The sequence below is a fragment of the Alosa pseudoharengus genome, unplaced genomic scaffold (genome assembly GCF_046254945.1).
Source record: "Alosa pseudoharengus isolate Yale_2024_CS ecotype anadromous, Long Island Sound unplaced genomic scaffold, YU_APseudo_1.1 YU_APseudo_1.1_scf_1, whole genome shotgun sequence".
NCBI lineage: Eukaryota > Metazoa > Chordata > Actinopteri > Clupeiformes > Clupeidae > Alosa > Alosa pseudoharengus.
Window position 1 is genome coordinate 11,170,549 of NW_027468564.1, and position 16,956 is coordinate 11,187,504.

The window sequence follows — 16,956 nt, forward strand, 5'->3', positions numbered from 1 at the left end:
TAGTTTTAGATACACACACCAAAGTTGGTGGGTGTATGTAACTCCCAAAAACAAACAACTTTTGTATTAACATGCCATTAGCCACGCCCACAGGAAGTGAGGTAATTGAGATTTTGTGCGTTGTGGACATGACAAATTTTAAAGTACTCCTCCTAGACGGTTGATCCGATTCATGTCAAAGTTGGTATACATGACGCCGAGATGTTCCTGATTCTAAATTGTGAAGCCTTTTTTTGATATGTTGTAATTTGACGAAATGGCGAAATTGTTAATTTTAATACCATTCCACACAAACAATAAATGTGTCATAATTCACCATGCATGGCTTGAAATGTTTTAAATTTCACAGGTCATTGAAGACCATGTTAATGATAATATTCACATACCCATAATGCATGTTTGGCATAGCGCCACCAACTGGCAACAGAAAGAATGGCAATTACACTGATGTCACATGATCAATTTTAACATACTCCTCCTAGACGGTTTGTCAGATTCATGTGAAATTTGACACACATTATGCCAAGATGTCGCTGATGTTAAATTGTGAAGGGATTTTTGATATGTTGTAATATATTTTATATGATTTTAATATCTCACCACATAAACAGGAAATGTGTCATATAGTCACAGTGCATTGAATGAATGGTCTGAATCTTCTCAGGTTAATAGATATTATGATTATGATGATATCCAGACACCCAATGGGCCTGCCTGGCATAGCGCCACCACCTGGCCAAGCAGGAAATCTGCCAGAAATGGACAATTCCTTAAGTGATTGATCTGAAACTTTATAAAATATTGGATATCATTATTGTGATGATATTCACACATATAATTCACATGCCTAGCATAACGCCACCATCTGGCCAAACAGGAAATATGCCAGAAATGCTCTATGCTTTGAATGAATGGTCTGAAACTTCTCAGGTTAATAGATATTATAATTATGAAAATAACATGCAAAAACGAATAGCACACACATCAAATATGTACATTTTACAAATGCACCATGTTGGTGCTTTGTTGGATTCTGAAATGTCACGGGTTGCGGCCCGCAGGTGCTCGGGCCCGCCATTGCCGCTTGCGGCTATATTTGAGTATTATTATTGTTATTCTACTTTTTTGCTTTCCTGTTTTTGAGGTGGTTAACATGGTCGAAAACTCTTGAAATTTGGCACACACGTCAGGTGTCACACATCGCAGTTAGGTACAAGAGCTTGACCCCGGGCGTGGCCCAGGGACTCGCTAGCGCCCCCTTAGGTGACTGATCCCGTTGTTGGCAAATATTTTGATATTTTAACATAATCGAAAAGTCTTGAAATTTGGCACACACATCAGGTGTCACACAAAGCAGCTAGGTAAAAAAGCTTGGCCCCGGGTATGGCCCAGAGACTCGCTAGCGCCCCCTTACGCCCCCTTAGATGACTGATCCCGTGGTGGGCATATACTTTCAGCTACACACACCAAATTTGGTGGGTGTATGTAACTCCCAAAAACAAACAACTTTTGTATTAACATGCCATTAGCCACGCCCACAGGAAGTGAGGTAATTGAGATTTTGTGCGTTGTGGACATGATCAATTTTAACGTACTCCTCCTAGACGGTTGATCCGATTCATGTCAAAGTTGGTATACATGACGCCGAGATGTTCCTGATTATAAATTGTGAAGCTTTTTTTTGATATGTTGTAATTTGACGAAATGGCGACATTATTAATTTTAATACCCTTCCACATAAACAATAAATGTGTCATAATTCACCATGCATGGCTTGAAATGTTTTACATTTCACAGGTCATTGAAGACCATGTTAATGATAATATTCACATGCCCATAATGCATGTTTGGCATAGCGCCACCAACTGGCAACAGAAAGAATGACAATTATACTGATGCCATATGATCAATTTGAACATACTCCTCCTAGACGGTTTGTCAGATTCATTTGAAATTTGGCAAATATTATGCTAAGATGTCGCTGATGTTAAATTGTGAAGGGATTTTTGATAACTTATATATTTGATATGATTTTAATATCTCACCACATAAACAGGAAATGTGTCATAAATCACAGTGCATTGAATGAATGGTCTGAAACTTCTCAGGTTAATAGATATCATGATTATGATGATATCCAGACACCCAATGGGCCTGCCTGACATAGCGCCACCACCTGGCCAAGCAGGAAATGTGCCAGAAATGGACAATGCCTTAAGTGATTGATCTGAAACTTTATAAAATATCAGACATCATTATTGTGATGATATTCACATTCGTAATTCACAGGCCTAGCATAGCGCCACCATCTGGCCAAACAGGAAATGTGCCAGAAATGCTCTATGCTTTGAATAAATGGTCTGAAAGTTCTCATGGTAATAGATATTATAAATATAGCCGCAAGCGGCAATGGCGGGCCCGAGCACCTGCGGTCCGCAACCCGTGACATTTCGGAATCCAACAAAGCACTGACGTGGTGCGTTTGCGAAATGTGCATATTTGATGTGTGTGCTATTTGTTTTTGCATTTTATTTTCTGGCACATTTACTTGCTTGGCCAGGTGGGGGCGCAATGAAAGGCAGGCCCATTGGATGTCATCATAATTATAATATATATTAACCTGAGAAATTTCAGACTATTCATTTTAAGCAAAGAACATTTCTGATGCATTTTTGGTTGGCCAGATGGTGGCGCTATGTTAGGCATGGAAATTACACATGTAAATATCATCAAAATAATGATATTTAATTAAAATTTTGTAAATAAATTCCAAAAACTATTCTGACTATGGCCAGCTGATGGCGCTATGCCACACCGGCATATTGGGTGTTTGGATGTCATATACACCTAATCTGATTAATCAGATGCATCTGATTGTAATATCCAACAGACTTGGAAAAAACACATTCCTTCTCTTGCCAATTGGTGGCGCTATGCAAGGCATGTTAAAAAGACATATGAATATCATCATCATGATATCTAATTTTGTGTAAAATTTCAGATCAATCAGTCAAAGCATTGAACATTTTTGGCACATTTCCTGATTGGCCAGATGGTGGCGCTATGCTAAGCATGTGAATTCCACATGTGAATGTCATCACAATAATATCCAATATTTTATAAAGTTTCAGATTAATCAGTTAAGGCATCGTCCATTTCTGGCACATTTCCTGCTTGACCAGGTGGTGGCGCTATGCCAGGCAGGCCCATTGGGTGTGTGGATATCATCATAATCCTAATATGTATTAACCTGTTAAGTTTCAGACCATTCATTCAAAGCATAGAGCATTTCTGGCACATTTCATGCTTGGCCAGATGGTGGCGGTATACTAGGCATCAGAATTACACATGTGAATATCATCACAATAATGATTTCAAATATTTTATACCTACCAAGTTTCAAATAAATCAGTTAAGGCATTACCCATTTCTGGCACATTTCCTGTTTGGCCAGATGGTGGCGCTATGTTAGACATGGAAATTAGACATGTGAATATCATCACAATAATGACATCCAATATTTTGTAAAGTTTCAGATCAACCAATAAAGGCATTACCAATTTCTGGCACATTTTCCTGCTTGGCCAGGTGGTGGCGCTATGCCAGGCAGGCCCATTGGGTATCTGGATATCATCATAATCATAATATCTATTAACCTGAAAAGTTTCAGACCATTTATTCAAAGCATAGAGCATTTCTGGCACATTTCCTGCTTGGCCAGAAGGTGGCGCTATGTTAGGCCTGTGAATTACGAATGTGAATATCATCACAATAATGATATCCAATATTTTATAAAGTTTCAGATCAATCACTTAAGGCATTGTCCATTTCTGGCACATTTCCTGCTTGGCCAGGTGGTGGCGCTATGCCAGGGAGGCCCATTGGGTGTCTGGATATCATCATAATCATGATATCTATTAACCTGAGAAGTTTCAGACCATTCATTCAATGCACTGTGATTTATGACACATTTCCTGTTTATGTGGTGAGATATTAAAATCATGTCAAATATATTACAATATTCAAAAATCCCTTCACAATTTAACATCAGCGACATCTTGGCATAATGTTTGCCAAAGGAGGAGTATGTTCAAATTGATCATGTGACATCAGTATAATTGTCATTCTTTCTGTTGCCAGTTGGTGGCGCTATGCCAAACATGCATTATGGGCATGTGAATATTATCATTAACATGGTCTTCAATGACCTGTGAAATTTAAAACATTTCAAGCCATGCATTGTGAATTATGACACATTTATTGTTTATGTGGAAGGGTGTTAAAATTAATATTTTTGCCATTTCGTCAAATTACAACATATCGAAAAAAAACTTCACAATTTATAATCAGGAACATCTCGGCATCATGTATACCAACTTTGACATGAATCGGATCAACCGTCTAGGAGGAGTACGTTAAAATTGATCATGTCCACAACGCACAAAATCTCAATTACCTCACTTCCTGTGGGCGTGGCTAATGACATGTTAATACAAAAGTTGTTTGTTTTTGGGAGTTACATACACCCACCAAATTTGGTGTGTGTATCTAAAACTATATGCCAACCACAAGTCACTGTGACGTAAGGGGGCGCTATGGAGTTCCTGGGCAACGCCCGGTGCCAAGCTTTTATCCCTGTCTATTCACTGTACCACTTGATGTGTGTGCTAAATTTCATGCGTTTTCGATTATGTTAACCACCTCAAAATATTTGCCAACCACGGGATCAGTCACCTAAGGGGGCGCTAGCGAGTCCCTGGGCCACGCCCGGGGTCAAGCTCTTGTACCTAACTGCGATGCATGACACCTGACGTGTGTGCCAAATTTCAAGAGGTTTCGACCATGTTAACCACCTCAAAAACAGGAAAGCAAAAAAGTGGAATAACAATAATAATAATAATAATCCTTACAAAAACAATAGGGCCTTGCGCCCTTCGGGTGCTCGGGCCCTAATTATGATGATATCCAGACACCCAATGGGCCTGCCTGGCATAGCGCCACCACCTGGTCAAGCAGGAAATGTGCCAGAAAATGGACAATGCCTTAAGTGATTGATCTGAACATTTACAAAAAATTTGGATATCATTATTGTGATGATATTCACATGTGTAATTTCCATGCCTAACATAGCGCCACCATCTGGCCAACCAAAAAGTGTATCAGAAATGTTCTTTGCTTAAAATGAATGGTCTGACATTTCTCAGGTTAATATATATTATGATTATGATGACAACCAATGGGCCTGCCTTGCATTGCGCCCCCACCTGGCCAAGCAAGTACATGTGGCAGAAAATAAAATACAAAAACAAATAGCACACGTATCAAATATGTACATTTCACAAACACACCACGTCGGTGCTTTGTTGGATTCCGACATGTCACGGGTTGCGGCCCGCAGGTGCTCGGGCCCGCCATTGCCGCTTGCGGCTATATTTGGTATTGTTTTTAGTATGAAAAGACTTACCTAGCGCCCTCTCAAAAGATCATTTTGACTTAATTTAAGAAGACTTCAACTTATTTTAAGGAGTCTTATCAAGACAAATTAGCTCGACGCACTGGCAGACAAATTTGCTTGTTTTTAGGACAAATTTGCTTAACGCACTGGCAGACAAATTTGCTTGTTTTCAAGATGAGATGTCTTAAAATAAGTCAATTTTTTTTTAAATTAAAGGAATTATCCGGAGTAAAATGCACTTTAGATCGATTTCCGGATGATTGGGGGTACATACGTTGAGTTGACATCAAAATTATGTCATTCGGATGTGTTTTGAGAAAGTTTGATTGTACCGTTTTCAGTCACAACTCGTAGCCCGGAAGTGAGCGGGGCATTTCAATTGCGCCGCTACAAAACGCTATTTTTGTACCTCTTCTACAGTTCCAAACAACATAACACTTACGTGGTAGTGAGTAGAGGGTCCCTAAAGCCAAACCGAAGTATCCCGAGGTCTTTATGTGGTTGAATAGAGAGTCCAGAATGAATTTCATCAAGCCAGTACCTTTACAGAAATGTGGCCATCTTTGCCGCCACCTTGAGGGGAAAGTCCTTAGGAGTCTTATTGCTGAGTGTGTTGTAACACGCTCTGGAAATTCACAATTTCGTTGCCGTTTTAAAAAAAAAAAAAAAAAACATAGTCCAGTATTTCTTTCGAAATTGAAATGAAGTTGTATGGACTGGACTATGTTTTTTTTTTTTAAAACGGCGACGAAATTGTGAATTTCCAGAGCGTGTTACAACACACTCAGCAATAAGACTCCTAAGGACTTTCCCCTCAAGGTGGCGGCAAAGATGGCCACATTTCTGTAAAGGTACTGGCTTGATGAAATTCATTCTGGACTCTCTATTCAACCACATAAAGACCTCGGGATACTTCGGTTTGGCTTTAGGGACCCTCTACTCACTACCACGTAAGTGTTATGTTGTTTGGAACTGTAGAAGAGGTATAAAAATAGCGTTTTGTAGCGGCGCAATTGAAATGCCCCGCTCACTTCCAGGCTACAAGTTGTGACTGAAAACGGTACAATCGAACTTTCTCAAAACACATCCGAATGACATAATTTTGATGTCAACTCAATGTATGTACCCCCAATCATCCGGAAATCGATCTAAAGTGCATTTTACTCCGGATAATTCCTTTAAGTCAAATGATTTCACAAGAAAGCGCTAGGTAAGTCTCTTTATACTGAAAATAATACCAACTAGTTTTTTTTATCTTATGATCTTTGATCTTATGCAAAGAGGTTCCATGGCATTTGTCCTGAAACTTGATGCCACAGAAATCAAATGTCTAGTGCCACAGAAATCAAATGTCTAGTGGCACCAGTCCTGGAATATTATGATGTCAACAAGCCAGTCACACACTGCAAAAACTGCTTATCTAACAAAATCTCACCAAGTGTTATTAATCTTATATCAAGATAAAAAAAACTAGTTGGTATTGTTTTCAGTATAAAGAGACTTACCTAGCGCTTTCTTGTGAAAACATTTGACTTGATTTAAAAAAAGTTTGACTTATTTTAAGACATCTAACCTTGAAAACAAGCAAATTTGTCTGCCAGTAACGTTAAGCAAATGTGTCCTAAAAACAAGCAAATTTGTCTGCCAGTGCGTTGAGCAAATTTGTCTTGATAAGACTCCTTAAAATAAGTCAAAGTCTTCTTAAATTAAGTCAAAATGTTCTTTTGAGAGGGCGCTAGGTAAGTCTTTTCATACTAAAAACAATACCAAATAGATTTTTTAATCTTAATATAAGATTAATAACACTTGGTTAGATTTCATTTTTTGCAGTGCAGTCCAAAGTGATGCTAGCCAAAATGTTCTTGGATGCTGTCTTCTGCAGGAGGGACAGCCAGTGTTCTTTGCCTCACGGGCACTTAACGTTATCAGAGCAAAATTATGGACAAATTGCAATGGAGTGCCACTCCTATACAAACCAGGCCCAGAGATATACTTGGGTGACACACTGAGCAGAGCTACATCACCTCCACACTGCACAGACAGCAAAAACTGCTTATTTAATCAAATCTAAACAAAATATTATTAATCTTATATCAAGATAAAAAAAAATCTACTTAGTATTGTTTTCAGTATAAAAAGACTTACCTTGCATTCTCTCGAAAGATGATTTTGACTAAAAGATTTTTACTTATTTTAATGAGTCTTATCAAGACAAATTTACTCAACACACTGGCAGACAAATTTGCTTATTTTCAAGATAAGACATCTTAAAAGAAGTCAAACTTCTTAAATTAAGTCAAATGATTTTACAAGAAAGTGCTAGGTAAGTCTCTTTATACTGAAAACAATTCCAACTAGAATTTTTGATCTTGATATAAGATTAATAACACTTGATAAGATTTTATTAGATTAGCAGTTTTTGCAGTGTGATGCTGAATCATCGTTTTGGAATTAAACGTCACGTTTGGTGTCTGTGAAAATGGGAGAAGTTTGTCTTTGGTATGGACACTGCAAAAAATAAAATCTAACCAAGTGTTATTAATCTTATATTAAGATTAAAAAATCTATTTGGTATTGTTTTTAGTATGAAAAGACTTACCTAGCGCCCTCTCAAAAGATCATTTTGACTTAATTTAAGAAGACTTTGACTTATTTTAAGGGGTCTTATCAAGACAAATTTGCTCAACGCACTGGCAGACAAATTTGCTTAACGCACTGGCAGACAAATTTGCTTGTTTTCAAGATGAGATGTCTTTTTTTTTTAAAATTAAGTCAAATGATTTCACAAGAAAGCGCTAGGTAAGTCTCGTTATACTGAAAACAATACCAACTAGTTTTTTTTATCTTGATATAAGATTAATAACACTTGGTTAGATTTTGTTAGATAAGCAGTTTTTGCAGTGCATGTGGTGTGATGGGAATACATTGAGCCAATCATATGGTGTGTTGTGAAGACATCGTGCCAATCATGTGTTGTGATCTCGCTGCTGGAGCAAGATTGGTGTCGTAAAGCCTTGCGCACGCGAATTTCTGCCGAAATGGATGCCCGATGAGTGCCCAAAAAGCGCTGTAAAATGGCCGTCGAGTGGAGGGACTTGCCTTAAAGGACTTTGGTAATGCCCTTCCACGACTGTTGGCTTATTGTTTGGATAACAGACACAAAGGCACAGTTTAGTTCATTCCCCCATTGCATAGGTTGTTGGCATTTTGGCTGCTTTAGCCACTAGCCAGCTAACTCATGTCAGACTCCACCTATTTTTTTTTTCAGCCGACAGTATTCCGTGAACATGATCAACTGAGCTCCGTGTTAAAAATGGCCAGATTTCTCCTTTAGTATAAGATTAATAACGCTTGGTTAGATTTTATTTTTTGCAGTGCAGTGGTGAAAGACAAAAATAAAAGTGTTCTGATTCCAACAAAGTCTAAATCCACTAGAATAGTGTATGATGTTGCTGCAAAGCATCAGTAGTATTCAGGGACATTGGTAGTTTTACACTCAATTTATGTCAAAGCAGCACCTGCTGAGTTTCCAACTGATGTGGACATACCTGGTGATGTTGTTGTAGTGGTGGTGGTGGTTGTTGTCGTCGTGGTGGTAGTGGTGGTGGTGGTGGTTGTAGTTGTTGTTGTTGTTGTTGTTGGTGATGGTGTCACTAGTTGTGAAGAAGGAACGCTTGCTGTAGAATCTCCTAGGTAATTCCAGAAACCAAGTTTAACTAATTACAGTTGTGTCAGGCAGAGAGTCTACATTAGCCTGGCCCCACCCACCTAGATCTTCTTTCAGGGAGATGTAGTTTGGAACACCATAGTTTATAACCGTTTCCCTCAGACAAGAAACATGTCAGGCCAATCAGCAACGAGAGGGGGAGACAAAACCGAAACTAATTGTGATAAACAGAAGCAGCAACACCTGCAAACGTCAAAAAATGCTGGAACAGTTTGAGAGACAGGCTTGGTCCTCTTTTTGGTTTCCACAGAGCCAGCACTGTGGACAGAGATGGGGAGTTTGTTTTACACTGCACTCACTGAATTGATTTGAGAATAGAGTACCGAAGCCATGACGCAGCGTTGTCAAGGCAGCGATTTCACTGGATCTAAACAAATCAATATACCATTAGAAATCACCATAGCGGTGGCTTTCCTAACATATTTCAATCATTTTACAACGTTTCTAAGACATTAGTATATATTTTTTACACTGTAGGAATCACATATTACAACATATATTCATACCAACACAATCCCATTCGTGACTACAGCGTTTTATTTTAGCATGGGTTTCCTCCGTAAAAGAGACCTGCATGTAACTTCACAGCATGCGGTTAAAATCCTTAAATTCACGGACGTGTTTTGGCTTTATTTTTTTGGCAAAAAACGTCACTCTTAACAACCGCCAGTCTTTGAGAAGACGTGAAATATCCACTGGAATTTTGTTTCTTACTATTACACCTGCCAGGGAATCCGTGCACTGCAAAAACTGCTTATCTAACAAAATCTCACCAAGTGTTATTAATCTTATATCAAGATAAGAAAAACTAGTTGGTATTGTTTTCAGTATAAAGAGACTTACCTAGCGCTTCCTTGTGAAAACATTTGACTTAATTTAAAAAAAGTTTGACTTATTTTAAGACATCTCATCCTGAAAACAAGCAAATTTGGCTGCCAGTGCGTTAAGCAAATGTGTCCTAAAAACAAGCAAATTTGGCTGCCAGTGCGTTGAGCAAATTTGTCTTGATAAGACTCCTTAAAATTAGTCAAAATCTTCTTAAATTAAGTCAAAATGTTCTTTTGAGAGGGCGCTAGGTAAGTCTTTTCATACTAAAAACAATATCAAATAGATTTTTTAATCTTAATATAAGATTAATAACACTTGGTTAGATTTCATTTTTTGCAGTGTGTTATGTGGCTAAGCTGGTGCCTAGCAGGTAAAGCACGTTTAAATGGCTATAGCCTACATTTAAAACAATTTATTAGCTAGAAATTATGCCACATGTCTACATTCAATGCTATTTAAGCCACTTCGAAAGTTTGTTTAGATCCAGTGATTCTGCCGTCATGGAAACGCTACGTCACACTTCGGGACTGAATTGAGTTTGTTTTACACTCACTGAATTGATTTGAGAATTGAGTTTGTTTTACACTCACTGAATTGATTTGAGAATTGAGTTTGTTTTACACTGCACTCACTGAATTGATTTGAGAATTGAGTTTGTTTTACACTGCACTCACTGAATTGATTTGAGAATTTTTTTTTTTTTTTAAAAGCCTGCATGTGCAAAAGGTTTTTTTTTTGTTCAGAACAAAAAACGTGCCTTAGTTGTGTCATGCAGTTGTCAAGTTTTTTCCAAAAAAAAGACCTATTTTATTAGGCATCTCTTTTTGCTAATTGATGTTGATGTTGATCTTTTCTGGTAACATAGAACAAATAACATACAGAATAACTAATTGAGGTTCTTCAACGTACCCTGAGGTGCAAATGTGCTGGTGGGTACTAGTGCTGCAGACAGAGCAGGAAGGTTTGTGACCGCAGGAGTGGACGCTGAGGGAGGAGTGGTGACCGCTGGAGTGGACACTGAGGGCTTTAGGAGTTCTGGTTGGAACACACAGAGAGTGTAACTTGTCAACAGTTGCAGAAGTAAAGAGACTTACCAAGCATTTTCTCATAAAATCATTTGGCTTAATTTAAGAAGAGACTAAATCATAATAGCTAAAGCTAGACAGCAGATATTGGGGTTACACACACAATGGAGCTTCAATAAACCCCAAATAGATCTGTTTTACTGACCACCAGGTGTTGTAAGAGGGGAAAGGGTGGTGACTGGAGGAGGAGATCTAGTGAACTGGACAAAGCCTGGTTGATTAGTGCTGATCTGGGAGTTGATCCAGCTCTCGTAACGGGACACCCTGGTGTAGACTCCAGTAGCATTGGGTTGAGCACAACCTTCTAAAGAAACAATACCAGACTGGACCCACACAGAGTCCTGTTTGCTCACCAGTGGACCTCCTGAGTCTCCCTGAAAACACAAGTCAAACGTACGTCCCCATGACATGTCAGCATGAAAGTTTGAGCACTTCTGTTTACTTAAAGGCACCCTTAAGAAGTTTGAGCACTTCTGTTTACTTAACTGAAAGGGAAAGAATGAATATCACTTTATGAAAGCATATCAAAGAAGGTTTAAATTAACATTATGGCCATCCGGATATCATGATCTATCAAACAGGAAGTTGTGTTATTGTTATAATAAATTAATTATTGTATTCTTACATTCTTTCCTTTGTTTACTCATTTCACTGAGTATCACACCTTCGGTTCTATGACAATAAGATGAACATTTGTGTTACCTTACACGAGTCTTTGCCTCCTGCAAGTTTGCCAGCACAGATCATGTTGTCTGAGATTGTGAATGCCACGGCTTCATACAAAGACTGGCACTGGGTGTTCTCAATCACAGCCACCTCCACTTCCTTTAAAGTGCCAGGAGATGGAAGAGGTACTGGAGGAGAAAAGGAGGCAGCACACTCAAGACTGGGAGAGAGAACGTCACCAACTACAACACATTCAACACTGAGACGGAATGTTACATTAGACTACGACACACTCAAGACTGGGGGAGAGAACGTCACCAACTACAACACATTCAACACTGAGACGGAATGTTACATTAGACTACGACACACTCAAGACTGGGGGAGAGAGAACGTCACCAACTACAACACATTCAACACTGAGAGGGAATGTTACATTAGACTACGACACACTCAAGACTGGGGGAGAGAACGTCACCAACTACAACACATTCAACACTGAGAGGGAATGTTACATTAGACTACGACACACTCAAGACTAGGAGAGAGAACGTCACCAACTACAACACATTCAACACTGAGAGGGAATGTTACATTAGACTACGACACACTCAAGACTAGGAGAGGGAACGTCACCAACTACAACACATTCAACACTGAGAGGGAATGTTACATTAGGCTACTACGACACACTCAAGACTGGGAGAGAGAACGTCACCAACTACAACACATTCAACACTGAGAGGGAATGTTACATTAGACTACTACACACTCAAGACTGGGAGAGAGAACGTCACCAACTACAACACATTCAACACTGAGAGGGAATGTTACATTAGGCTACTACACACTCAAGACTAGGAGAGAGAACGTCACCAACTACAACACATTCAACACTGAGACGGAATGTTACATTAGACTACGACACACTCAAGACTAGGAGAGAGAACGTCACCAACTACAACACATTCAACACTGAGAGGGAATGTTACATTAGGCTACTACGACACACTCAAGACTAGGAGAGAGAACGTCACCAACTACAACACATTCAACACTGAGACGGAATGTTACATTAGGCTACTACACACTCAAGACTGGGAGAGAGAACGTCACCAACTACAACACATTCAACACTGAGAGGGAATGTTACATTAGGCTACTACACACTCAAGACTAGGAGAGAGAACGTCACCAACTACAACACATTCAACACTGAGACGGAATGTTACATTAGACTACGACACACTCAAGACTAGGAGAGAGAACGTCACCAACTGCAACACATTCAACACTGAGAGTGAATGTTACATTAGACTACGACACACTCAAGGCTGGGAGAGAGAACGTCACCAACTACAACACATTCAACACTGAGAGTGAATGTTACATTAGACTACGACACTCAAGGCTGGGAGAGACAACGTCACCCAATTACAACACACTCAACACTGAGACGGAATGTTACATTAGACTACGACACACTCAAGACTGGGGGAGAGAACGTCACCAACTACAACACATTCAACACTGAGAGGGAATGTTACATTAGACTACGACACACTCAAGACTAGGAGAGAGAACGTCACCAACTACAACACATTCAACACTGAGAGGGAATGTTACATTAGGCTACTACGACACACTCAAGACTGGGGGAGAGAACGTCACCAACTACAACACATTCAACACTGAGACGGAATGTTACATTAGGCTACTACACACTCAAGACTGGGAGAGAGAACGTCACCAACTACAACACATTCAACACTGAGAGGGAATGTTACATTAGGCTACTACACACTCAAGACTAGGAGAGAGAATGTCACCAACTACAACACATTCAACACTGAGACGGAATGTTACATTAGACTACGACACACTCAAGACTAGGAGAGAGAACGTCACCAACTGCAACACATTCAACACTGAGAGTGAATGTTACATTAGACTACGACACACTCAAGGCTGGGAGAGAGAACGTCACCAACTACAACACATTCAACACTGAGACGGAATGTTACATTAGACTACGACACACTCAAGACTAGGAGAGAGAACGTCACCAACTACAACACATTCAACACTGAGAGGGAATGTTACATTAGACTACGACACACTCAAGACTGGGGGAGAGAACGTCACCAACTACAACACATTCAACACTGAGAGGGAATGTTACATTAGACTACGACACACTCAAGACTAGGAGAGAGAACGTCACCAACTACAACACATTCAACACTGAGAGGGAATGTTACATTAGACTACGACACACTCAAGACTAGGAGAGAGAACGTCACCAACTACAACACATTCAACACTGAGAGGGAATGTTACATTAGGCTACTACGACACACTCAAGACTAGGAGAGAGAACGTCACCAACTACAACACATTCAACACTGAGACGGAATGTTACATTAGGCTACTACACACTCAAGACTGGGAGAGAGAACGTCACCAACTACAACACATTCAACACTGAGAGGGAATGTTACATTAGGCTACTACACACTCAAGACTAGGAGAGAGAACGTCACCAACTACAACACATTCAACACTGAGACGGAATGTTACATTAGACTACGACACACTCAAGACTAGGAGAGAGAACGTCACCAACTACAACACATTCAACACTGAGAGGGAATGTTACATTAGGCTACTACGACACACTCAAGACTAGGAGAGAGAACGTCACCAACTACAACACATTCAACACTGAGACGGAATGTTACATTAGGCTACTACACACTCAAGACTGGGAGAGAGAACGTCACCAACTACAACACATTCAACACTGAGAGGGAATGTTACATTAGGCTACTACACACTCAAGACTAGGAGAGAGAACGTCACCAACTACAACACATTCAACACTGAGACGGAATGTTACATTAGACTACGACACACTCAAGACTAGGAGAGAGAACGTCACCAACTGCAACACATTCAACACTGAGAGTGAATGTTACATTAGACTACGACACACTCAAGGCTGGGAGAGAGAACGTCACCAACTACAACACATTCAACACTGAGAGGGAATGTTACATTAGACTACGACACACTCAAGACTAGGAGAGAGAACGTCACCAACTACAACACATTCAACACTGAGAGGGAATGTTACATTAGGCTACTACGACACACTCAAGACTAGGAGAGAGAACGTCACCAACTACAACACATTCAACACTGAGACGGAATGTTACATTAGGCTACTACACACTCAAGACTGGGAGAGAGAACGTCACCAACTACAACACATTCAACACTGAGAGGGAATGTTACATTAGGCTACTACACACTCAAGACTAGGAGAGAGAACGTCACCAACTACAACACATTCAACACTGAGACGGAATGTTACATTAGACTACGACACACTCAAGACTAGGAGAGAGAACGTCACCAACTACAACACATTCAACACTGAGAGGGAATGTTACATTAGGCTACTACGACACACTCAAGACTAGGAGAGAGAACGTCACCAACTACAACACATTCAACACTGAGACGGAATGTTACATTAGGCTACTACACACTCAAGACTGGGAGAGAGAACGTCACCAACTACAACACATTCAACACTGAGAGGGAATGTTACATTAGGCTACTACACACTCAAGACTAGGAGAGAGAACGTCACCAACTACAACACATTCAACACTGAGACGGAATGTTACATTAGACTACGACACACTCAAGACTAGGAGAGAGAACGTCACCAACTGCAACACATTCAACACTGAGAGTGAATGTTACATTAGACTACGACACACTCAAGGCTGGGAGAGAGAACGTCACCAACTACAACACATTCAACACTGAGAGTGAATGTTACATTAGACTACGACACTCAAGGCTGGGAGAGACAACGTCACCCAATTACAACACACTCAACACTGAGACGGAATGTTACATTAGACTACGACACACTCAAGACTGGGGGAGAGAACGTCACCAACTACAACACATTCAACACTGAGAGGGAATGTTACATTAGACTACGACACACTCAAGACTAGGAGAGAGAACGTCACCAACTACAACACATTCAACACTGAGAGGGAATGTTACATTAGGCTACTACGACACACTCAAGACTGGGGGAGAGAACGTCACCAACTACAACACATTCAACACTGAGACGGAATGTTACATTAGGCTACTACACACTCAAGACTGGGAGAGAGAACGTCACCAACTACAACACATTCAACACTGAGAGGGAATGTTACATTAGGCTACTACACACTCAAGACTAGGAGAGAGAACGTCACCAACTACAACACATTCAACACTGAGACGGAATGTTACATTAGACTACGACACACTCAAGACTAGGAGAGAGAACGTCACCAACTGCAACACATTCAACACTGAGAGTGAATGTTACATTAGACTACGACACACTCAAGGCTGGGAGAGAGAACGTCACCAACTACAACACATTCAACACTGAGAGTGAATGTTACATTAGACTACGACACTCAAGGCTGGGAGAGACAACGTCACCCAATTACAACACACTCAACACTGAGACGGAATGTTACATTAGACTACGACACACTCAAGACTGGGGGAGAGAACGTCACCAACTACAACACATTCAACACTGAGACGGAATGTTACATTAGACTACGACACACTCAAGACTGGGAGAGAGAACGTCACCAACTACAACACATTCAACACTGAGAGGGAACGTTACCTCACCTTAAAGCGATACTCCACCATTTGGGGAAATACAGTCGTTTTCCACCTCCCCCTGAGTTAAAAAATTGAGTTTTACCTTTCCCCAGTTCATCCAGCCGTTCTCGGAGTCTGACAGTAGCACAAACAGACAGAGCTAAAAGTGTTACTGTCAGACTCAGAGAACAGCTGGATGAACTGGGGAAAGGTAAAACTCAATTGCTTAACTCAAGGGGAGGTGGAAAATGAGTGTATTTCCCCAAATGGTGGAATATCTCTTTAAGCTACTACGACACACTTAAGGCTGAGAGAAGGAACTACAATGCACTCAAGAGTGGAAGAGGGAATGTCAACAGTTTCAACAAACTCAAGACTGGGTACCTACTGCGGCGTTCCAGCTTCTAAATTCAGGGCGACTCAATCTATACTGACTTTTGAGTTGTCTGGAATGTACCATAACCATAACAGACTACGGGGTTATTTATTTGAAT

At 40.2% G+C, this 16,956-nt stretch overlaps 1 protein-coding gene across 4 annotated transcripts in view; it reads right to left on the reverse strand.

Moving 5' to 3' along the window:
• The window catches only part of LOC143136561 (uncharacterized), a 74,276-nt gene that overhangs the window by 47,694 nt on the left and 9,626 nt on the right, over window positions 1-16,956 (reverse strand). For all 4 annotated transcript variants that reach the window (XR_012989346.1, XM_076297291.1, XM_076297281.1 and 1 more), the window contains exons 5-8: window positions 11,798-11,949; window positions 11,241-11,469; window positions 10,920-11,045; window positions 9,004-9,144 (exon numbers count right to left, since the gene is read on the reverse strand). Coding sequence is in view for 3 of the 4 variants with exons in the window: in XM_076297291.1 (XP_076153406.1) it covers window positions 9,004-9,144; window positions 10,920-11,045; window positions 11,241-11,469; window positions 11,798-11,949 (648 nt within the window). In the remaining variant the exon portion in view is untranslated. The remainder of the gene's footprint in view (window positions 1-9,003; window positions 9,145-10,919; window positions 11,046-11,240; window positions 11,470-11,797; window positions 11,950-16,956) is intronic.